At 44.0% G+C, this 25,334-nt stretch overlaps 1 protein-coding gene across 2 annotated transcripts in view; it reads left to right on the top strand.

The window, feature by feature from the left end:
* The window catches only part of LOC111865439 (protein PTHB1), an 83,330-nt gene extending 58,226 nt beyond the window's left edge, over positions 1 to 25,104 (top strand). Inside the window, exon 12 of one of the 2 annotated variants that reach the window (XM_023853477.2) lies at positions 24,585 to 25,104. In XM_023853477.2, the coding sequence (XP_023709245.1) occupies positions 24,585 to 24,673 (89 nt within the window). In that variant the 3' untranslated portion in view covers positions 24,674 to 25,104. Of the gene's footprint in view, positions 1 to 16,860; positions 17,272 to 24,584 lie in introns of those variants that run through there. The other variant, XM_023853480.2, reaches the window with a different exon arrangement.
* The last annotated feature ends 230 nt before the right edge of the window (positions 25,105 to 25,334 follow it).

Here is a 25,334-nt window from a genome sequence, read left to right on the forward strand (position 1 = left end):
GTGCTAATGGACCTGCATATATTGAAATTGGCTCATATAAGTTTGAGGTTGTACATAGTTTTACTTACCTTGGATCAGAAGTTAAGTGTAAAAATAACATCAGTGATGAAATAAAAAAGCGTGTACTTGCGGCAAACAAATGTCTCCATGGCCTTAGGGAACACCTGAAATCCCAATTAATACCCAGGAAAACCAAAACTATGATGTATAAAGTACTTATAAGATCAGTGGTATCTTATGCCTCTGAGACCTGGCCACTGTCAAGATCGGATGAAAGACTGTTAAGTATAATTGAAAGGAGGATCTTGAGATATATCTTTGGACCAGTGGAAGAAAATGGAATATGGAGGAAGAGGTATAACCATGAGCTATACAAACTATTTAATGAACCAGACATTATTGTATTTATAAAGGTGAAAAGGCTTGAATGGGCTGGACACATAATACGTGCCGGCGAGAATAGAACCATTAAGAAAATACTAAACCAGAAGGAAATAGAAGAGTGGGAAGACCAAGATTGAGATGGGAAGAATGTGAGTGGCAGGACATAAGAATTTTGGTTGTAAAGAACTGGAGGAATGTTGCATCGAATGGAGAAGAATGGCGAACAATCCTGAGGAAGGCCAGCGCTCACAAAGGGCTGTCGTGCCAGTGATGATGATTGTGCCCTCATTTCATAGTTCAGTGTCTGCACAGTGGCTGCCCAACTGCGCATGCGGCAGCAGAGAACAGGCAGGCCTAGACAATTATATTTAAAATTGAAGGAATTCAATTGCAAAATTGGGGTATATAGTATATACACGTATATAGTGCCAACATTATAGAGTGTAATCGTTTTTAACTGCCTCCCTTCTCTGCCGTTGCCGAATGAGGAATGTTCGAAGGTTGGTTTCGAGCAAATCAGATTGATTAGCTGACAGTGTGGTTGGTTCTCCTGGTTAGAACACTAATTCAGAGACTTTGCTCCTGCTAAACACAAATGTTCCACGGGCCGAAATTGTCCGCCCCTGAGTGTTCTGCCAGTTTCACAGAAAAAACTACTCCGGTGGATACAGTTTGTTTTTATTTTTACGCTCTTCTCACAAACTCTTGTTTAAATTTTATTTTTTATTTATCTTCTATTTGTGGTAGGAGTAATTCAGTAATTGTAAATCTTGTTCTCATTATTATTATTATTGTCACGTCTTTATGAGTGTGTGACTATAGACGGGGTATTGATTAGTGAATGTATTTATTGACCACTTGTACACACCAATACACAAGTGATTACAGCGCTATCGCTGTCCTGCTAATATTGTTCCAGTTCGAATGATAGCATAAAGCGATTGATAATTGTCGGTAAATTCTACGAAGAAGAATTTGACGTCCGGGTTCTCCGCGAATTGAATTGGTTTGAATTCCTTAAAGTTTTAACAGGTGGTGAATATAGTTACCACTGTGCTTCCGGTGCCAAATTTAAGGAGGAGGGACCGGGACTGTAGTCCCGGGGCTTACACAAAACAAAAATATAATCACAGATTTTATTGAGACACTTGCTGCTCTTAAATCACGAGAAGTTAGGTAGTACACGTATTTTTAGTTATTGGAATATATAAGATGAAAAACAAAAGAATTTTCAGAACCTAAATTTGTTTTTGTGGGGGGGGGGCTCCACATTATCATTGCCTCAGAACCCCTGCAACTGTAAATCCGGTCCTATGATAAAATTGAGTGAGAGAGCTTGTTATTGACAAACGGTGGCAGCGTGTGGGTGCAGGGTTGTGTTGCGCCGCGACCTGGCGGCAACGTTCTCCTGTCACTGCGACTGAGTAGTGGGCGGGAGGACAAACGCTTGCACAGTTCCCAAGGGCGAGAGCTGGAGTGAGAATATCAACAAAAAAGTAATTCGCGTTTTAAGAGGGAAGTTTAATTTCGCAGTGTTGAGGGACGTGTGGGCGTGACGTATGTTCGTATAAAGAGCAGTCCCATATAATGCAACCTTTCGAAGCGCGAAGAGAAAGATAAGGAAATAGAATAGGGAAAGCTTAACCAAGCTTACGGCCTGGTATGTAGAAGTTTTCTGGAGCCTGAGCGGGTGTTCATGCAGTACGTTCTGTGAAACTCCATACCGTAAATCAGGCCATCAGTGACTACTGTAGATAAGTATTCGTGTTTGTGTAACATTCCTTGAGAATTCGTCAAAAAGCCTCATCATCTTTTATAGACGCGTCCATACTGTGAGGCTGTACTGTTTCCTCCAGTATTCCTTTCCAGTTCTACATGTTATCGAGACGTACGTTTAGCGCCGTCTCCCACAAATAGCACGCACGAACATTCAGTCGTGAATCGTCTCCTTTGTATAGAATGGTACGCTTCACATATTCACGTCAAAATATTATCATCACCCACAGAATAGACACGACATCCTGAAATGACTTCTCGCTCGTTCGTGACCTTATTGCATATCTTCCGTTCATGTCGCATGTTAACGTTCGTCAGCTAGTCGCTATGGTAACCTGATACCGCATAATGTCAATGATTAATCTCACGCTAATACAAGTTTTTTTTTATAAAGAGGTGTAAGGTAAAGTTGTCCCTGTGCTTAATTAAGCACTACGCCATGGAGACGTATGGGGGGTGCATGTATAGACCCACCTTTTCTTGACCTCGGCACTAGTTTGGGGTGAATGGTCAGCATCGCGCTCCGGCCGTTTTACACCCGGGGAAAGAGCCCCCTATACCCATTAGACAGGAGGTTGCGTGGGCCCCAGAGCCGGTCTGGACGACGTGGAGAAGTGAAAATTCTTGCCCCCACCTGGACTCGAACTCCGACCTCTTGGTCGTCCAGCCCATAGCCAGTCGCTATACCGACAGCGCTATCCCGGCACCCATGTACAAGAATGTGTATGATTGTGTCAGTGGTTAATCGGTTGCATGAAAATGTTGAATTTTGCCCTCTATCCGAAATTTACTTGATATACACGACGTTTTGACAGGTTAAATCGTATCCACAAAATCTGCACGGTAGATTTCACTGAGGACAGTAGTGTAACATCGGTATGAATCGTCAGGAAATAAAATTTGAGGGAAAATTCTGGATTGAACTTGCTCCTTCTAGGGTCACATTGGCGTCTTCTGAACCCTTAACGAACCTTCAGGTTCCGTGAAAAATGGGGAAATTTGTTGCCTAGCTGAGTAACAGCTTCTCAAGAAGAATTGTGTGCAATAGAGTTACAGAAACGTTCGTTAGTAGAGATTTATACACTGAACATAAAGTTTAGAGTCCTATGATCGAGTCTGGGTTCCTTACGTAGTATATAACACTAGATACACGTATTTTAATTAACAGAAAGGAACGTCACCATATTTCTCCTTGCAGAATTACAGACTGATGTAATATAAATCTGATAAAGACATTGATTGCAAAGGATTGTTATGGTGTTCTGTAGGATATTTATTTCCTCCCTTGATGTGCAGACCTTTAAGCTTTGAGAAGTATCGTGCCAGAAGGTCAGATGGAGGTGTACATAAATGTGCCCAATCCACTACTTGCAACGTTGTTTATACAGGGTGATTTCATTAGTCTTGTTAACATGAATCTCTCTGTGGCTCTACAGCCCTTTGTTGAACTTTGGCCATCTTTTTCAGTTTCTTGATCTTTTACAAAGTCAGTAGAAGTCCTTGGACGGGGAATTAGCCCATCGAAAGGCCGCTACCTGCACACAGGACAGCAAAAACACAGAATAAACGCACACAGACATGCCTCAAGTGGGATTCCAACCCCCATGATCTAAGTGTTTTAGCGGTCGAAGGCAGTTCTTGCTTTAGACCGCTCGTCCACCGCCATCGACTTGTTAACATGCGTACGGTTCGGAAAATACTCTCCCGTATTGTGTTTTGAGACCTCTCCCTTCTCAACAGAACACGCGGTTGGTTTGGTCTAGTCCTCGAGGATTGTAGGGTGTGTATGGGTTAGTTACATTGCCTCATCTTCCCTTCAACAATGCAGTTGCCACCATTGCGTTGTTACTTCTTGCTACACTTCTCTTCAGACGCAAGACAGAGGCGAGGTCTAAAAACACGATCTATGTAAGGAGTGGTGGAACTTTGAAACAAAGTAAACAAGTACCAAAAAATAAAGTTTTCTATTTAAAATATTCACTGTGCTGTCGATGTACAATTAACGTAAGTGTTCAACAGTACTCTCTTGTGGGATGTGATGCTATGTAGTCTGGTTGAAGTTTACCTGCGTTTCGGAGGCATATGCTGCTTCCATCATCAGGGTCGGGAAGTGAGGTGTGCAAGCAAGCAGCAACACCCCAGAACACTCTTCATAATCACCACCTCGAGAACATCAAATTTCACATGAAGTAAGTGTTGACTTGGGATATGCCGCCATCTAGTCTGGTAGATAATGATTAACGTTTCTCGAACGTTTTATTTTGCTGAAATCGGCTTTAGCAGTGACGAATTTCATTGTATGGTATTCAATAACAAAAATGTCCTACATAGGAACAGTTGATGTTTCTAAGGTAACGTGGTCAGAATCAGTCGTGTATGAGAAATATGTGAAGTATATATCGAAATAACAATAGACGTTCATTGCTAGGCAACGACTCTGTATACACATTCCTACGGCAACGACTATGCAAGCAACAATCGAGTAACTTCCTTTACTGTACGGTGTTAATGTGCGGGAAACGGAAGCTGAAGAATCTCAATTGTTAAAATTCGTTGCCAGGAAACGTCTAGTGAAAACATTACAGAGGAATAGCCATTGTTGAGAGCTGTTACTAAGTAAAGAATGATGGAAGTAGACAGAGGACTTAGGAAGCGTCTACACGAGCGCACAAAATGCGTCCGTTGTAACGAACGTACTTTATGACGGACGTTGCTGAGGACACCACAGAGTTGCAGAATGCGGCGCGTAGTTTTTTGGCTGCAGTGGAGCCAGAAGAAAGCGTAGCATTCGCCTCTCTTGTTTATTTCTACAACGGACACATTTTGTGCGTTCGTGTAGACGCTGCCGAAGTGTGGAGTGATTTATAGTGTGGAAATCAGCAATAGTGTTATAGTTATTTGGAGTTACGACCTGTAAGTGGTCAGTAAATTTATTCACCAATCAAAACCCCGTCTGTAGTCACTAATACACGTTACAATTATATGTATGTATATGGAGTTTATGTAGAAGGATATCACGTGAATTAACGTACACAGGAAGTTTGACATACATGAGAATCACCCTGTAGAGCATATAAATGATAAATGATATAAATATAATAAGAGGATGATTGTATTCTGATCATTGGTGTAAATCGTGATGTTGTAAATATCTTCAGTGAAGTTTCAATGGCACTGCGATTTAGTCCTCAGTAAGTCTATTGTATTATAATTGAAAATATATTGAAGTGGTTTCAAAGGACGTTTCTGTATCACGCGATGAGGTTCTTTTCTTATTTTTATTGCGAGAAATGAAAGGAATATCCTCGCAGCAACGGGATTACAAATCATCTGTGATCTTTGCTAAGATCTGTGTGTGTGTGTGTGATTCCTTAAATGTAAAGATAATTTATGTGCATGCTTATGTGATGGATCTCTGAGTTACTTTACGGACAGTCCAGGACGTAAAAGCAGCCATTTGTGGCTGAGCGCAATATGACGTAAGATTCAGTGAGTACACGTCAGTTCACTGAAAAAGAGCTCATTTCTCATTTAAGACTCTTACTTTTCATCTGTTTTGTTGAGAGGAAGACAAACATTAATATACGAAGATTTACTGTTTGGGGGGGGGGATGTGACGTCATGCAGTTGCCAAAATTTCAGATGAAATTGACGTCATCACGGTGGAAGACTGAAGATTGAGACAGTATGTACCTCCTAAAAGTTTGTAAGCATCTGCCAGACCGCATGTTGCCACATCACAAAAGGCTGTAATAACCGCCCGTCGTCAAAGCCAAAAATCTCGATGTTTATACCCTAAGGAAGAAGTCTGGAACTCCTGCGAAATGCTCTTAACTGTCTATTGCACTGTGTCACAACCTTGAATACTGTAATCCTCATAATTGTCACCGTAAGAACCTCACATCTTGATTCTTATATCCTGAAGATAGAGGCAGGAAGCGACTCCGAAACGTCGGTAACTATCAACCCTTACTACATGGTATCACATCGCTCAAGACGGTAACCTTCATAGATATCAAAGTCGGAATGTGAAGTCTGGCAGACTAAGATACAATTTTGGGTCTGAGACATCAAATTAAGAATATATCGTGTTCGATTCCCGGACCTAGCCAAATATTCTCTGACATGTGATTCATTTTCACCAGTGTTCGTTTTTAAATAAATCGTGCACGGTATTGTTAACTCTTTCTGAATAAGTCACAGTTTGTTCTGCGTCTGAGAAGTTATAGCTCCTAGATTTGCAAATGTTCCGTGAACGTACTTATGGGTAGAAATGTTCGCCCTCCATATTCTGCATATAGCGTTTCCATTCCACAAACACTGCCTCCAGTTTATTAACCACTTAAAGCACAGGGGTAACTATATTTCCTATCTGCTTTAACATTAAGAAGCTGTTTGTGTGTTTCCTAAGATTCTCACAACAAACAGCGATTATTTCCATAAACAGCATTAACCGGTTGGGCTTTGTAGCGGAGACGTAATGTGTTTCCTGTGAAGTACGAACTGAACTCTGCATTCTGCCCACACAGTGTATTTGTGTGTTCCATATAGTTCCCACAAAAAAAAAAAACAGCGATTGTTTCCCTAAACAGCATTAACCGGTTGGGCTTTGTAGCGGAGACGTAATGTGTTTCCTGTGAGGTACCGACTGGATTTGTATATATTTAGTTGACATTCTGTAGGTATTTCCCCTCCCTCGTCGAAGAGGAGGCCCCGTTTCTGAACACGTACATGTCTGGGAGAGACAAATCTTGGTCATGGCTCTCGAGGAGCCTGAAGCCAGGAATGGCTGTGCTGGCGAAGGCTAGCAGCAATTTAACCGCCCATCCGAAAGTCCTGGGATATCTGAGTCGATATAGCGATGGACTGGACGGCCCGGGTTAGATTCCCGTCAGTGCAAGATTTTTCTCTTCTCCGCATCGCCCAGACCGCCTCTGGGGCGCATCCAGTCTCTTATCCAGTGGGTACCGGGGGCTCTTTCCCCGAGGGTGAAGCTGACCACTAACCCCACCTAGTGCCGAGATCAAGAAAGGTGGGCTCTACTTCCACTCCTCCATATGTCTTTATTGCATGGTGCCTAACTAATAAACACAGGGACAACTTTACCTTATTTTCCACTTTTTATGTCTTCAGTAATGTGGTGAGATAATCCCAGAGTTCAAATTTGATACTGTATATTTTTCATTCAGGCATCCGGATTTAAACGAATTAAAATTAAACCCCTTGCTGTGGAGGCCCACGGAACGCCTTTCCAGACTGTGCTAATTCCATTTCCAATTGTCCACAACAATTTACAAAACTTAATATCTAATGCGAATTAATAAGTTCTTTTCATGAACACCCAGGCTAATGAGCATTACTCATGCCCAGGATAACTTTCATGTTCGAAACTGACGTTCCACTTCATCAGCTTACTGTGTCACCCCAACCCGCGATTTCCTGCATGTTTTTCTATATCTCAAGCTTGAAAGGGTGAAGTGGGCCTGTTAAGTCCATCTACCCTAGGAACCGTGGCTACGGACTGGACGACCGAGGGGTCGGAGTTAGAGTCCCAGTAGGGTGAAGAATTTTCTCCACGTCGTCCAGACCGGCTCTGGGGCCCATCAAGTCTCCTATGCAATAGGTACTCGGGGCTAAAGCGGCCGGGTGCGTAAAGCTGACCACTTACCTCCAACTAGTGCCGAGGTCAAGAAAATATGGATCTGTACACCCACTCCCCGATACGCTTTCATAGTGTAGTGCTTAATTAGTTAAGCACACGGACAACTTTACCTTTTCACTCTAGGAACCATGGTACGTTGTACATGGTGTAGTAAACCTTACGGAAGAAAAGTACGTACGTAAAGTAAAGTAAGTAAAGCTATCCCTGTAACAGGCCGTAGAGGCCCATAAGGTTGTGAGACGTTGAGGTTCCCACATTTTATAGACAATCGGCTCAAAGATGGCGGTAAAGTTGTCAGCCTTGCGAGCCGGCCGCGCTTTACTCCCTAGGAAAATTATTTAATTAATTCCTGGTACTCATTTCTGTTAGAGGCTGAGTCGACCCCAGGGCCATAGTGTGGGTGGAAGGATTAGGTCAACTGAAAAAAAATCCAATGACCCCATCGGGACTTGAACCCGCGACCTTCCGGCTTGTAGCATAGTGCCTCAACCAACTGTACGTACATTTGAATTTTCCACCGGTGTATGAACACTGGAAGGAGTAGCTTTCTGATGAGACGTAACAGGCTACGTCACTAAGTAACGATGACGCACGTTCGTTCGTGCAGCACATGCAATATACTAGATACTTACTCATTGGTCATTTTTATTCTGTGCCCATGAGTGGAGTTTCGGGTCATTAGTTGAGGATATGTACCCGAGCTCCATTTTCATACAGATTGAGTTGACCTTTGGAAGCAAACAGTTGCGGAGACAAGAGTGACAGACACGAGGTCTGAGTGTGGTCTTTCGTCTGTCTAATTGATGGTGCGAGACTGACAGCCAATGAGATTAATGGTAAAGTCAGTGACTGAACGAGTGCTCGCGTCTTCCAAATATTAATCACTATTGGCCCCGGAATTTCAGATTCACGATGCCAGAATTTGCCAGACCACACAAGGCAAACTAATTAGCTTACATGGATTTGAGTTTTCCATTGTCGTGAGAATTTACATCGTGGCAGTCTCCGTTATGATAATCTGTATTCTGGCAGTCGCTTACCAACACAACGGAGCAGCGGTATACTCGTTTATACCATGAAAAGATGCAGGAGTTTCCTCCGAAACGCTGTTAACTACTTAACAAGACTACACGATATCGTGACCAAAAAGATAAAACTATAGAATTTCATCTTCAAATCCTCATATCACATGATTTATAAAATTAATGGGTTGATATTAAATATTTGGTGTCGGTAACAAATCAGATTTGCATCAAATTCCATTTAAATTTTGGGAATGTTTATTGCCTTTCAGATCAGAATTGTTTGCTTCCTGTCTGGTACGTAAAAATATAAATCTTAAAATATAGGTATACAACCGACCCTCATCCAGCGATGATTTCGCATACATATATACATATATAGTGACATGATGCCTGAAAGCCGGAATAGCGGGGCCAGAGTATGCGTTCATTACAAGGCAACGACTCGGTATACAGGTTCCCTCGGAAATGAACACGCACGCAACGATAGAAGAACTACCGTTTCTGTGCAACGGCGAGGTAAACACACCTCCATTAACAATAGAGGAATTGTTAGGAAATGGTTTCTTCCTGTTGTGCCCGCCCCCAGTCCGTATAACGAGTATCTTAGTCGAATGACTGAGAAGAAATTGCAACGAGTCAGTTGAGTTTCGAGACGCCAGCCTGCCGGGATACGAGCCTGGGGAACAGGGAATTGAGGTATCAGACTTATTTAGTGCAGTTCAGTGGAGCTGATAGTCTCGCTGTGAAGACAAGACTTCATGTGTGCTGTAGTACCGCGATATTTGGAGTGTGTAATTCACTGAGACTGTTATAGTTCCTATGTTAAAATCCGTTGCCGGGAAACGGATAGTGAAGGCTGTAATAGACTGTTTGCAGCAGTGAAGTATAAAATGCGGAGATTTGCGGTAACGCTGTATTACTTGTAATTACGTGTGGTTTGTATAAGGTGTCAACAAATCCAATCATGCAATCGAAACCACAGCTAATAGTCACCCCTACACGCGACAATATATATATTTTTAATGGCTATTCCAGCCCATTCAGGATTCAGGTCTCTAATTCCGTTCCGTGATCATTTTTCACAGTCGGTAGGATTCCTTGGACGGGTGATCAGCCTGTCGCAAAACTATATATACATATAAGGCACTTTGAGCTGTACGGTTGAGATCTGTGTGTATGGCTTCTCACCTTCACTGAGATGAAGAATTCGAATCAATATCGTGCCTGTATTGTGTTTTGCTATGTACACAGAAGTCTCGAATGAACCGACGCCTCCATCCAAGGAAACCAACGAAATGCCGATAGAAGGATTAACACTTTCCGATTTAACTATTTGACTCCTACAGTGTCGTCTACATTACAATAACCCGTGACAGCTCAAGTGGAACAAATTTGTTATAACATTGTACCTCTTACTTTAACATTAAAGAACGCTGCCCTCACAGTGTATTTATGTGTTCCGTATGGTTCTCACAATAAACAGCGATTGTTTCCCTAACAGCATTAACCGGTTGGGCTTTGTTATGGAGGCGTAATGTGTTTCATGTGAGGTACGTACTGAACTCTGCATTCTGCCCACACAGTGTATTTATGTGTTCCATATGGTTCTCACAATAAACAGCGATTATTTTCCTAAGCAGTGTTAACCGGTTGGGCTTTGTAGCGGAGACGTAATATATTTCCTGTGAGGTAAGAACTGGATTTTTGTATAACTTATTATTTAGGTGCATTGCAGACTAATATTCAATCCACGTTTATCAGGAGCATGATCAGACACGCATACAAACTTTAATTGACGCAAGTAGAGAGGTTGGTCTAGAAGTAAACACAGAGAAAACTAAGCATATGTTACTGTCTCGTACCAAAATGCAGGGCAAAATCGTGACATAAAGATAGGAAACAGATCTTTTGAATATGTGGCACAGTTCAGATATTTGGGAACAACGATAACAGATTGAAACCTGATTCAGGAGGAAATTAAGAGGCGATTGAACTCGGGTAATGCTTGCTGTCATTCAGTCCAGAACCTTTTGTCTTCTCGTTTGTTGTCCAAGAACATAAAAATTAGAATATACAAAACCATAATTTTGCCTGTGGTTCTGTATGGGCGTTAAACTTGGTCTTTGACATTAAGAGAGGAACATAGACTGAGAGTGTTTGAGAACAGGGTGTTGAGGAGAATATTTGGACCGAAGAGAGATGAAGTGACAGGAGGTTGGAGAAAACTGCATAATGAGGAGCTTCATAATTTGTACTCTTCTCCAAGTATAATTAGAATGATCAAGTCAAGGAGGATGAGGTGGGCAGGTCATGTAGCACGAATTGGGGAGACGAGGAATGCATATAGGATATTGGTGGGAAAGCCAGAAGGTAAGAGACCACAGGGAAGATCAAGGCGTAGGTGGGTGGACAATATTAGAATGGATCTTAGAGAGATCGGATGGGATAGTATGGATTGGATAGATCTGGCTCAGGATAAGGACCAGTGGAGGGCTCTTGTGAACACGGTACTGAACCTTCGGGTTCCATAAAGTCCTGGGAAATTCTTGAGTAGCTGCAGAATTGACGGCTCCTCCAGAAGGGCTCAGCTCCATGAGTAAGTAAGTAAGTAAATAAGTAATGATCAGACACGGCTTGCGAAACTTCAAAGCTGGAAAACTTTCTGGTCCATATTTAGTGCCTCAAATACCCACCACTTCCCCTCCTTTCTGTCCTCTCTTCAGCAGTAATTCATACGGTTGATGAGTAATGTTAATTAGGTGTTACTTATGGACATTTTTGTTAATGACCTTGAAGTGACGGGCCTAACTGAATGACTGTTTCTTTTGATTAGACACATTGAAAGATCACCCTACCCAGGCGCAATCCCGGAACTCTGGCTCTGAAGTGAAAGCAATCCGACAATTCTAGCCCTGTGGCCAGTGAAGTTCAGCGCAACGTGTAATCATTATAATGGCAGCTGTCAAAATGCTTCTTTATCCAATGCATTCGTCCGTCCTTCACTTGACAGTGAGGTTAAACGTTAATTCCCAATACAAATGGAGCGGGTAAATTGGATATAAACAATCATTTATAGTCACCTTCAGCTAGTGCCGATGTTAATTCCAGGAGATGCTCCTCCATACGACCTGTTTCACTTCGCGTACCGGGGTACGTTATTAAAGGAGTATTCAAATTTTGTGATGTCATAAACCCCAGAATACTACATAAATCTGTGCCAACCCCCATCTTTACTGGTCAGCAAAACGTGAAGTTCTGCACACTGTTGCTGGTCCCTATCAGGCTGTACGGTGGCAGCAGGAACCTAAATAGCTTTACAGCCTCTCTACACCTACAGTAAGCTATAAAATGTTCCTGTGCAGTCACGAAAAGTGCAGTTCTGCACACTGTTGCAGGTCCCTATCAGGCTGTACGGTGGCAGCAGGAACCTAAATAGCTTTACAGCCTCTCTACACCTACAGTAAGCTATAAAATGTTCCTGTACAGTCACGAAAAGTGCAGTTCTGCACACTGTTGCAGGTCCCTATCAGGCTGTACGGTGGCAGCAGGAACCTAAATAGCTTTACAGCCTCTCTACACCTACAGTAAGCTATAAAATGTTCCTGTACAGTCACGAAAAGTGCAGTTCTGCACACTGTTGCAGGTCCCTATCAGGCTGTACGGTGGCAGCAGGAACCTAAATAGCTTTACAGCCTCTCTACACCTACAGTAAGCTATAAAATGTTCCTGTACAATCAGGAAAAGTGCAGTTCTGCACACTGTTGCAGGTCCCTATCAGGCTGTACGGTGGCAGCAGGAACCTAAATAGCTTTACAACCTCTCTACACCTACAGTAAGCTATAAAATGTTCCTGTACAGTCACGAAAAGTGCAGTTCTGCACACTGTTGCAGGTCCTTATCAGTCTGTACGGTGACACCAGGAACCTAAATAGCTTTACAACCTCTCTACACCTACAGTAAGCTATAAAATGTTCCTGTACACTCAACGTTTTGAGAACCTCAGATCCATTAGTTTCAGGCGCTTGAAAGTGTGGTGCTCAGGCATACCTACGAAGGAAGAAATGAGTGAAGATTTCAGGACATTACTTCACAAGGAACTTGTGATTTATGCATGTCAACTGGCGTTGTTAGGATACGGAAGTGTGGGTTGTTGGGATTGGAGAGACAAGGAATTCAGTCTGTGTTTTGACGGGGAAAACGTCCACTTGGAAGCCCTACAAGGCGAGAGGGGTATAGGATTAAGAAGAACCCCCAAGGGAAGCAGGTTATGGCGCTGGCTCAGGATCTTGTCAGGTGACGGGCTGTGCGAGACTTATTGGCCGTGTTTAGCCTCGCGTTCCGCTACGGCAACTTTACTTAAACTGTGTGTCGTTATTTACGGATCGGTGTTTTGCAGATGCCTTGTTCCTGATATGGAGATGACAAGAAGTGCAATTATTTTGCCACTGACAGTACAGTCTTGACATGACATGTTTGATAGAGATGTCAGATGAGAATTAGTGCTACTTATTTAAGAGTGAATGCATAATTTCACAATTCATTTTTTTTCTTAACCTGTCAAACATAAAATGCGGACAAGAATGATGAGTGTAGTCCGTTTTTTACGGTCCTCATTTATCTTTTCCTTTTTCTTATAGACATTTCTGTATGAACAGTATAAAAAGTTACCACATGAAATCAATCTCAGACACTAAGTTTCCTTGGCTGGTAGACTTCAAGGAACTGAGAAACTAAGTGGATGTTTGTTCGAGATCTGAAATTAATATTTTAAAGCATAATGGTAACTATATAGAACACCTGCTTTAACATTAAGTAAACTCTGCATTCTGCCCACACGATATATGTATGTGTTCCGTATGATTCTCACAATAAACAGCGATTGTTTCCCTAAACAGCATTAACCGGCTGGGTTTTGTTATGGAGACCTTATGTGTTTCCCTTACAATGGAATTTCAATTTTAATTGCTGTGTAGATGAACTTCAGATCAGTTTTTAAATACATTTTTGGCACCAATAAAACAACAGTACCCCCAGGTTAGGGAAAACTGGGGACATTCGTACTCCTGTATACGGGTATCCATGGAGATTCGAACGGTGCACCCTTCAAAAACCGAGAGTGTTTTTCATTTCGTGCATCCTGTTGTGTTTATTATATACAATTCTTTATTGGAATCCGTCGTGTATTGTTGTGTTATGACGGATTCCAATAAAGCATTGTAGTGAGAGGGTTGCTGAGGTCCTGGATAACATCAGTGCATAAAACTAACGTGCCATTCGGCATGTCCCCCCGTGAAAGGCAGTAAGGTAAAGCTATCCCTGTAACAAGCTGTGGTGGTTCATAGGGTTGTGAGACGTCGAGGCTTCCACACTTGTTTAGACAGTCGGCTCACAGAGGGCGGTGAGGTTGTCAGCCTTACGCGTCAGCCGCCCTTTACCCCCCGGAAGATTCCTGGTACTCATTTCTGTTAGAGGCTGAGTCAACCTCAGGGCCATAGTGCGGCTGCAAGAATTAGATCAACTGAAAAATCCGATGACCTCATCGGGAGGGTTCTACCCCACACAGGATGCCTTGTTCGCAGGAGCCGTGTGATGCAGCACGCAAAGAGAACCAATCTCTTTGAGACTATGGCAGTTAATTGTTTCGTTCCCGAAGGACGTCATGTGTGGTGTCGTTACTAGAGAAATGTAACCTCGGTTCTGTTTGTACTGCGCAGAATTGCTACCAGTACAACATTGTTTATGGTTATCTGATCCTGTTCATACACTGGTCTGTCCTAGAAACCATAAGTGTTGTGATTATTGCTCTGAACTCCATCTTAACCCTTTCACTGCTGTGCACAGAACGCATTGTACTGAGTGTAATGACGTGGTGCAGGGGGCGTGGAGGTAGCCCTCCCGCTGCCGCCACTGTTATGCCCTAGCGGCGCAGGGGGGCGTGGAGTCAGCCTCCTCTGCTACCACCGTAACACTGCAAGTAGGGGGGCGGGGAGTTATCCCTCCTCGCCTCCACTGGTTAGGTCGTAAACTGGTNAAGTAGGCTTATGCGATCATCACTGTGTGTGTCAACTTTTGAATAGCTGAACCAGTCTTTTTTAAATTTGGTATGTATGTCATGGCACCTGAGCATATATCAACGACGTACTTCATAAATTCCTCCCATCAGTCTGTGTGTCTATATGTGTATCCCTCCATCGTTGCTAGGCAACGGCTTGGTAAAAACATTACTGCGGCAACGAATACACAACAGTAGAATAATTGTTAAAGTTAATCTACCGACCACACAACACGTTTTTTATTTACTGCCACACTACATGTTTCGACCTCAGGAGGTCATCATCAGGTGTACGAACACAATTTCACAATCACACGCAATCACTTCCTTTCTCCACTAATTTCCATCCNGAGAAGGATGTTGAAGGAAGCGGCCGTCACCTAATCGAGGTAGTATCCCGACAAGTATCTGTACGGACTGAATAAAACCACGAAAACGCGATGATATTGGTTGTCTGAACAGAGCACCTCCCGAACATGAACCCAGACCGTTACCGCTATGCCAGCCTGCCCAGTTCTGTGTAGTTTTTAAATATAGTTCGTCAGGACAAACCACGCCTTCTTGAGATTACTTGGAAGACCTAGACACAGATGGAAGGATAATATTAAAACGGATATTTAAAAATGGGTTTGGAAAATGAGCACTTTATTTATCTGAATCAAGATAAGTTACAGTGGCGTGTTTTTGTGAACACAGTAATGAACCTTGCCCAGGTTGCATAAATGACGTGTAATTTCTTTACTAGCTGAGCGACTGTTAGCGTCTTCTGAATGACTGTTCTCCTCGCTGTACCTGTTCCTGCCCGAGAAGACGTCATGCTTGCTGGCCACTTTGGTGTTCGTTAATTATGGCCTTGTTGGGGGAGGGTGGTGCTACTGTGTTAGGCGTGGGCCGGCATTGCAGGCGCTCTGTAATAACACCATACGTCACTCATAGTCACAAGTGCCAGCTTCTGAAATATGTTCGTCTCATGGCAGTGTTATCGAGTTTCGAAAGCTTATCACAGTAATATTTATCCGCACCCATAAAACATATAAGATGACCACTAATTAAACTGTCTTAAATTACAGACAGGGAAGCTGCATCACGTGATATTGGTTGGAGGGTTGGGATCTTACATGTCAATTCTGGCGCTACGAATTACGACGGTAGCGTAACATGTCGGAAAAGAATGAACGTAAAATGATGAAACTATTTTCAAGTTACCGTCTTCTGGGAGATCTTCTCCAAGTCGTCCAGACCGATTCTAGTGCCCACCCAACCTCCTGTCCAATGGGTACCAGGGGCTGATTCCCCGTATGTAAAGTGGCCGGAGCGTGAAGCTGACCGCTCACCTCCAGCTAGTGCCGAGGTCAAGAAAATGTGGATCTATACATCCACTCCCCATACACCTGCATGGTGTAGTGCTTAATTAATTAAGCACAGGAACAACTTTATCTTACTATCTTCTTGGACCTACTTTCACGCTGGTATCTTGCTCGGCTTATTCTACCCTGAAGATGGAGGCGGTATGTTTCTCCGAAACGTCGGTTGACTTTCAGCGTACTACACAGTGTTATATGGCAGAAGAGAAGAACGCTAAGAGAACATCAAATCCTACATTGAGTTATTTTATTTATGAAATGTAAAAGTATGTGATAATGGTATGTATATTAGGAGTAATGCAATTATTATCTTTTGGGCATTATCCATTGCTACTTTCTGTAAACGACTTGTCGGAGACTGCACTCTGTCTCCGTCCTCAGTTGGGCCGGAGTTGTTCCAGAGACATGACAAGCTCTATCGATTGGGCCCAACTGAGTACGCTTTTCCCTGAGGACGCAGACAGAATCCAGTCTCCGAAACGTCGTTTAAAAACATAACAATGGATAATGCCTCCAGAAATTAATAATTATGTTTTATTTACGGTTTATTTAACGATACTGTCCCAGTAACTCATACTGCATAATGTCGAATTCTAGGATGGCAGTGACAAATGAACTGGAACGGATATGGAGGAAGCGGCTGTGGCCAGATTTAACCTTCTGTCCCGGCGTGTGTCTGATGGGTCTGAGAGAAATTGCAAGAATCGTCAGTCAGGATAGACAGTATCTGAAACCAGGACTTCTCTGAGTTCTGAAAGCGAGGGCAGCCCACTCGACTGAAACAAATGGTTATCAGCACAACACGACGAAGAGAGAAAGATGACAGGTGTCATACAAATTCTTCCTTCTGTCCTGACTCTGTCTGCGTCAAGGAGGGAGCGAAATGTTCATGTATTAGAGAAAGAGGAGATCTCTGTAGCTCCTCTGTGCGAGGATACGTGCACGGCTGTTTGTTTGATTAATGTATTTCCGCCGCCTTCTGTATATAGATGTCTGCAGTGTCTGCACTTTCTCATGTTTTCATCTTCACGGAATTGATCCCATAATGACCGACCGACTATCGTACATGTCAGAACCTGAACATTCGAGACTTCTGACAAACATCCTAGCATAGCGGTAACGCTGTCGACTCGTCTTCGGGAGGTGCTCGATTCGACTCTTGTTCGCGACACCTGCTATCCTGACTGAGGTCTTTCGTGGTTTTCCTAAGCCCCATGAGAGAAATATTGTTGTCGCACCTCAATTAATCACGACCGCTAGTTGGTTTGAGGCACTGTGCAACAAGTCGGAATGCCGTGAGTTACATTCCCGATGAGGTCGTTGGATTTTTCAGTTGGACCTAATACATCCAGCCGCACTATGGCCCTGGGGTCGACTCAGCCTCTAACAAATGAGTACCAGGAATATTCCTGGGGGTGAAGGGCGGCCGGCCGGCGCGTAAGGCTGACAACCTCGCGCCATCTGTGAGTCGATTGTCTAGAAAATGTGGGAGCCTCGACGTCTCACAAGCCTGTGGGCCTCCACGGCCTGTTACAGGGATAGTGTCACCTCTTTTATCGCTTTCTTTCAGATCCTGCATAATCCATTATCCATCCGTCACCCTACCATGGAGGCTGTAGGCATGGTCTAGCTACTGACCGTGTCGTTAAATGACCACCCCTTCTGAAGGTAGAACACGATCGCCGGATCAGATTATGAACCGATTTTACTTACTTATCTCTGGGGTCCTCAAGAGAACAGTGGCCATGTTTATAAGTTGCAGTTTCTTGCGTATTGTTTGCCTCTTGCCTTAACGCTCTCATTTCCAGTTCACATACGAGCTCAGTCTGTGCCTTCCGTCCATGTTCAGCTTCGAGCTTGCTTTTAAAGAATGTACTCAGCGGTCCTTGCATTGCGTTAGGTGTTAGTCTGCTGTTTTGAAGCGATATCTGAACCTTAGGCTACACGCATGGCTTCCACGCGTTCAAAGAAATTAGTTCCACGAAACCTTACACATGCATTGACACAGCTCTAATGACACGGTTTGTATGACTCTTGGAGTCCTCTCTGTTTCTCTCTAACTGTGCAGAGTAAATACCTTCCTTAGAAGCTAACAGTTGTACAACTACCCAAGAAATTCTGTCTTTTACGTAGCCTGAAGATTCATTTTCGTGTTCACAGAATCCCAACATTGGACTCGATCCTAAGGCAGATGATTTTGGTCCACATCCTCCGGGCCCAATTTCATTAACATCCATTTTAATGTTGTTCTCTCGTCTACACCTAGGTCTTCCAAGAGGTCTCTTACTGTCAGGTTTTCCAACCGCCGGCACGTTCCAGAGATACTAAAAATTTGAGTTCATTCTTTAGCTTGCCCTGATTCATGTTAGTGTAGTATGCAGAAGCACGACATGAACGCCCTCTTCATGGTCCGTACTCTGTCAGCAAACAAATTCTGGTCAGAGATGAAGACCGACGATATGATAATGTGCTGCGTGATCAGGGCTACAGCACAGATGGAAATGCGGCAATGGTGGAATAGTGATTAACAGGGGAAACCAAAGAAAATCGGAGAATATACCTGCTCCATTGCCATTTCGTCTACCACGGATCTCACATATTGTCAGCCGGGGTTCAACCCAAGACTCCGCGGTGAGATACCAGCGTCTAACCGCCTGAGTTACGTGACAGCCTCGTGATTTCTGTTTATGTAGAGATGAGAACTACATTTCTGCAGAGAAATGCGTGTCTGTTGCGCAGGACATTACCCGAACATTATGTTTATAGACTGCTACAGATTTGTTATGAAATTGAACTGTCACTGGCGTGTGTAGCGCGTGGGCCCGGGTGCCGAAGCATTCGGTCTCCGTCTGTAGCAAACTGATAGGACCATTCAGGAAACTGCGGCTGCCCATGGCGTCTTGAAGGATATTTTCTTTTCATATAAAAGAGGCCTGAGTCACAGCGGACCCACGGAACGAGTTCATCCCGTAACAGCACTGTAGGCTTGAATTCGGGAGCTTCCCACTTCGAATCTCGACCGGCACAGCGGCTGTTTGTACTGACTTTTCCATGGTTTTCCTCGGTCTCTCAAGGGAATGCCCAGATCGTATAGACCTGTTACTAAGCAGTGACTCAGCGGCCTCCGTAGTCTAGAGGTAACGTTCCTACCTCATGACTCGTAGTACGCGGGTTCAAATACCCGGCGGAGGTCGTCGAATTTTTAAGGGCGGAAAATTTCAGGGACCAAGTCCTCCGGGAGGGACTTTAAGCCGTGGGTCCCGTGTCGTAGCTTTACGGCACGTAAAAGAACCTTATATCTCCAAAGGACGTCACTGAGCCAAATTAACGGACGTTTCCCGCCCAACAGCAGTCTCTAATACCTCTGGTAGATGGGGGAAGCATTATAGATACCTCTCAGCTAGTAGAGCCGGTCTCGCTGGCTGGGCGGGACTGATGGTAAGCACCAGTACCGGTAGGATATAGTGACTGGTAGAAATCATAGAGGGAAGCACAATGGACCAATACAGGTCTCAGTCCATGGGGAAACCCACCCTCTCTAATAACTAACTAACTAAGCAGTGACTCTGCAAACAGCGGCTATTTCTGGGCAACGGCTTGGTAAACACGTTCCCGTTGCTAGGCAGCAAATTCGTATTAATGCAACAGTTGGACTACAACAATGGAAAGGGGGTGTTTTTACTTGGTCCGTACCGATGCCGAGATGTTATAAACAAGCGACAAAGTCAGTTGAGAGTGAGTTCTGCACCGGAGGCTGTGAAGAGAGGACTTGAGCGCGTGAAGCTGAAGGATCTTCACTGTTAGGAGCCGATGCCAGGGAACGTCTGGTGGAGACACAGGAGGCTGAAAAGGGCTTAGTGGGTGCTATGTAAATTGTGGAGACTAACGGTGGCGCTGCAATTGGTTGTAGTTCCGAGTGGCGTGTATAAGTCGTCAGTAAATCCATTCACCACTCCAACTCCCGTCTATAGTCACGCTATTACGTCAGAATATATTCATTAGGCCACGACCTAATCCTACCGAATCCTTTCCAATTCATTTTCGTCTGTCGGCCCAGTGTTCAACGTTATGTAGTCTAGATACTGAAAACGCCGTAAAATACCCAATATAACGGAACCTGGATAGCTCAGAGGGCATAGTGACTAGAACTGAGGCTAGATTCCCTGCAGGGGCAAGATTTTTTTTTAACTTCACAGCATCAAAACTTTCTCTGGAGCCCACTCAACTTTCTGTCCTGTGGGTACCCGGTCTCTTTATCCTCAGGTTAAAGCAGATGGGGTCCTGAAGACAACCACGCACCTCCATACGTGGAGCTACACCTCCCTTCCTCATAAGTACTTAGTTAAGCACGCCGACAGCTTCAGTCTCAAGCACGGCAGGTGCAATGAGAGAGGCGGAGCCTCGCCGTGACTCGTGACTGCACTTTACTGATCACTGTCACACAGACTAGTATTCGGAGTCACGGCTTTCACCGCGCTGCTTGGTAACGGCTTCCAACAGTGGACGTTCCTCTGCTCCCGGGACCACGTCCTCGCAGGCTGGCGGCCATCTCACACCAACCTCCTACTCTTCTAACTGCCGTCTCAAGACTCTCTCGCAAGTTAGAGTCAGAGTCAGAGATATGTTACGACCGACGGCCAGTCGGCCAACCTGTCTTGGTGTCAAGCGCCCATCTTGGGACCAAGACCAGATTTTTATTACTGTCAGACAGTTGCAGGTATGTTGATGTGGGGCACCCTCTCTGACAAGAGGACGGGTCTGTCGTTTACAATTGCTGCTGGTCCTCGCCAGTGCAGTAACTCTCGAGTCCGAGTCCCGCGGGACTCATGACCGTATTTTACTCTCTCAGATTCAAGACCAACCTGGAGGGCTAGGTCTCCCTATTTGTATCCTCCAGGAACAGGGTGGCCCAGTTACACCTTCAGGAACTGAGTTCCCTTTCCGTCGCCTCCTATGATTCGCATGACTACGGAGGAGGATTTCCAACCAACATCCACGCGAGGAACTCTCCCATAAGTCAAAGTCAAAGCTGCTTTGCTACTGGCAGTTTACCGCCAATTAGTTCGTCTTGGCGTCAAGTCGCTTGAGACTCACAACCAGAAAATTTTTGTCAACTGAACCCTTGCTGTCATAATCCTTATGTCCTAGTCCAAGTCACATTGCGACTGACGGTCAGTCGGTCTGTAAGTCTTGGTGTCGAGCCCCATGTGGGACTCATGACCGGATATTTATTACGTTTCGCATTTACGGTCTTGTTTTTGTGGGGTGCCCTCTCTGACGAGAGGACGGGTCTGCCTTTTGTATATGCTGCTGGACCTTGCTAGTGCAGACTTTCTCGGGTCTGAATCCCTTGGGACTCGTGACCATGTTTTACTGTCTCAGACTCGAGACTCCCCCAACCTGGAGGGCCAGGTCTCCGTATTTATATCCCCTACGAACAGGGTGACCCAGTTATATCCCCCGGCACTGGGTTCCCTTTTCTTCGCCTCCTACGTCTCGCAGGGCTACGGTGGAGGTATTCGACTCCGCCTCCATACGGAGGAATCCTTATGTAACACAGGTGGTCCTCGTTAAATAGCCTCAACACGGCAACACAGAAAACGCAGCTTCCAACAATTTTCCATTGTTGCGTTATACAGCCGTTACCTAGCAATGGCTGCTTCTAAAATATGCCACAATATTTTTCACACCAAAACTTTCGTATTCATTTGTGATATCTTCCATACTTGCCACTTCCCAGGCTTATTTCATCCGCGTTCCTTTCTTCATTCTAACAATAATATTAAACGAAGTATGCTAATTATGAATCTGTTCGTTATGCAGTGAAAGGTAACGGTGAACCAGAATATACGGCGTTAATCCTAGGAGACAACAATCTCTTATAGTTATTGCCGTGATATCCTCAGATTTCGCACAGAACAACAGATCATGAATTGAGGGAAATTAAAGGATGTCAGCGTGCTCCTTAGATCCTTGCTGCATTAATGTGACGCTATGTAAACAGTAAGTAAATACAGACCACGCATCAGCATGGCCGTCCTCTTGTGGTGACATTACTTGGAATATGGATGGTGCAATGTAATATTGTCTCAGCTTCAGAAACCGGATTCTGCCACAGAAGCAAGATAAATGAAAGTGAGTGGGCTGTTTCTGGTCTTGGATGAAGGAGTCTGCGTTTCCAGAAATAAACCTTAGAAGCTTCAAGTCATCGAAATGATATGTGGCTATTGACGGGTTTTGGATTGATGATCGGATTTATTGAACACTTTAATACAGCACGTGAATACACCTTACAATTCACTGTTACACACACACTAGTGTCCAGAGTCACGTCTTCACTAGCCGTTGCTTGGCAGTGGCTTGCAACGGCGGACGTTCCCCTTTCTCTGGGTTTCCCGAGCTGCCCCACCCTCTACCAACTTCTAACGGCAACAGTTCACAACGACTGGACCGAAGCAGTTCTCTAACACCGCTTCTCACAGCTACTCCATTGTTGCTTTCGTGTCTGTTGGGGTGACCACGTAATCGTTACTGAGCTATTGCCTAGCAACGGTTTTCTCTGCTGGCTTCACAATTCTGCCTTGAGTCAGAGTCAGGATTACTCTGCGATTGGCGGTTTACCACCAATCAGTTCGTCTTAGCGACAACCCCTTGAGACGAAAGACCAGTATTTTTTAATTAACACTTCCGGTCTCACGAGAGGATGGCTTTGTCGTTTACAACTGCTGCTGGTCCTTGCCAGCGCAGCCATTCTCAGGTCCGAGTCCCGCGGGACTCACGACCACATATTACTTTCTCAGATTCGAGACTCCCCAAACCTGGAGGGCCAGGTCCCCGGATTTATATCTCCCAGGAACAGGGTGGCCTACTTATACCCCCAGGCACTGGGTTCCATTTTCGTCGCTTCCTACGACTCGCAGGGCTACGGTAGAGGCATTCGACACCGTCTCCAAACGGGTTAATTTTGCCTTGAGCAAATATGCCACAATATAGTATAAAGCTTTCAGTCCGGACCTCACAAGAAACACATTACGTCTCCGCTACAAAGCCCAGCCGGTTAATGCTGTTTAGGGAAATAATCGCTGTTTGTTGTGAGAACCATACGGAACACACAAATACACTGTGTGGACAGAATGCAGAGTTCAGTCCGTACCTCACAGGAAACACATTACGTCTCCGCTACAAAGCCCAACCGGTTAATGCTCTTTAGGGAAATAATCGGTGTTTATTGTGAGAATCATACGGAACACACAAATACACTCTGTGGGCAGAATGCAGAGTTTTATTATGTTAAAGCAGCACTGTGTTTTAAGGGATTAAATACCATCACCGTGCTGCTGAAACCCCTGATCGTGTAGTGCGGTTTGACTTGTTAGCATCTAGACTGAAGGCGCACTACACACGTACTCGGAATAGTCACGCTATCCGCACTTCAACAGACCATCACACAACATTTCTGCAGGACTTATTAGGAATGCAGAAAGGGACGCAGTGAGAGGAGGCTGGAGAGAATTACATAATGAGGAGCTTCATAAATTGTACTCCTCGCTAAATATTTTTATGGCTATCATATCAAATAAGATGCGATGGACGGAGCATGTAGCACACATAGCAGCCCTATGTTCTGAAGAAATATCCCAGCAAACAGTTAACCCACAGCACAATATCAGTACCATAGTGGAACAACAAAAAACACACATACGATATGCAGCAGGCACAAGGCTAGCCATTTTAATTATAATTTTAATTTTTATCCATTTAATATCAACTATATTTGAACCACAATTTAAAATTAAGTAACTGTCAGTATAGAATAATCATACAGACACAACATGAATTCATATTGATTAATGACGCAATTCAGAAGCGAAATAGTATCCGTGTAAGCCTGAAGATGACCCAAGAAAGGGATCGAAACGTGAAGCGATACCACTGACAACAAATAAAAGCAAATGTTGACGCAGCAGTGTCTGTTTTGTTTCTTTTCTATTAGTTGCTGTGCGACTGTCCCAGTTTATATATTTTCATACCAGAAGACAAATGCTTGCGAAGTTCTGATGGGATAAGACGAAAGAAGGTCATTTGGAAGACCTAGGGCTAGATAGGAGAATCATATTAAGGTGAAAGTTAAAGAGCACTGTCAGCTTAATTCATCTGGCCTAGGAAAGACACCAGTGGCGAGCTGTTGTGAACACAGTAATGAACCTTGGAGTTCATGCTTCGAATTTCTTGGCTATCGGACCAAGAGTTACTCGTACGTCTTTGAGAAGGACCTTGATGGATGGAGATAATGAATTAATTAATTAATTAGTTTGTTACAGATTACTTATACCGGAAGTATGGTACCCAACGTCTCGGTCGAGTGTGTGAGGAAGTTCTAGGGTTCATATCTCGGCTCCGGGACAGGTAATTTTGGTTGCTCTTTTTTAAGCTCAAACCATGTGGGTACCACTTCGGTAACCTTCTAGACTCGTATTGGCGAGGTGTTCGGTTCGAAGATCTGCCGAGCCACCCACTATCTTTTCCTCAGTACCTCCAGGCAAGTGTCGGCATGATACCTCGAATGTGTCACAATCACTTCCTTCCTGATCCTTTCCAGTTCATCAGTCATGAACCATCCTACTGTTTGCTGCTCTGCAGTGTGTGTAGTGACAGCACCGCTAAACAAACCCACAAGAAAACAATAAGCTCAGACATCTCTGATTGTAGTGACTGATGTAGTTTTGTAGGTACGGAAGTTCTGATTCCATTTTCAGGGTTGATTCATATTCGCTTTAGCTCTAAATGGTTCTGTGTCCAGTTTTTATCAATGTATTTTCCTCATTTTGAAAAGAAATAAAAGAAGGCTTATGAGATCACCTTGTGTGTTTGTGTATCCGTTCATTTTTTCGTTTTCTGTGCAGTCCTTGTATCGAAGTAAAGTGGGCGATTGGTTCTTCCCAGAACTTCTTGTTATTTTTCAGGTTATTAATGCATACGGGATGTATAATATCCACAATTAAACTGAATAAAATTACAATAGAAATTAGAAAAATGCAATTCCCCTTTATCGCCTGCGTTCATATGCACAT

The sequence above is a fragment of the Cryptotermes secundus genome, unplaced genomic scaffold (assembly GCF_002891405.2).
Source record: "Cryptotermes secundus unplaced genomic scaffold, Csec_1.0 scaffold343, whole genome shotgun sequence".
Lineage (NCBI taxonomy): Eukaryota > Metazoa > Arthropoda > Insecta > Blattodea > Kalotermitidae > Cryptotermes > Cryptotermes secundus.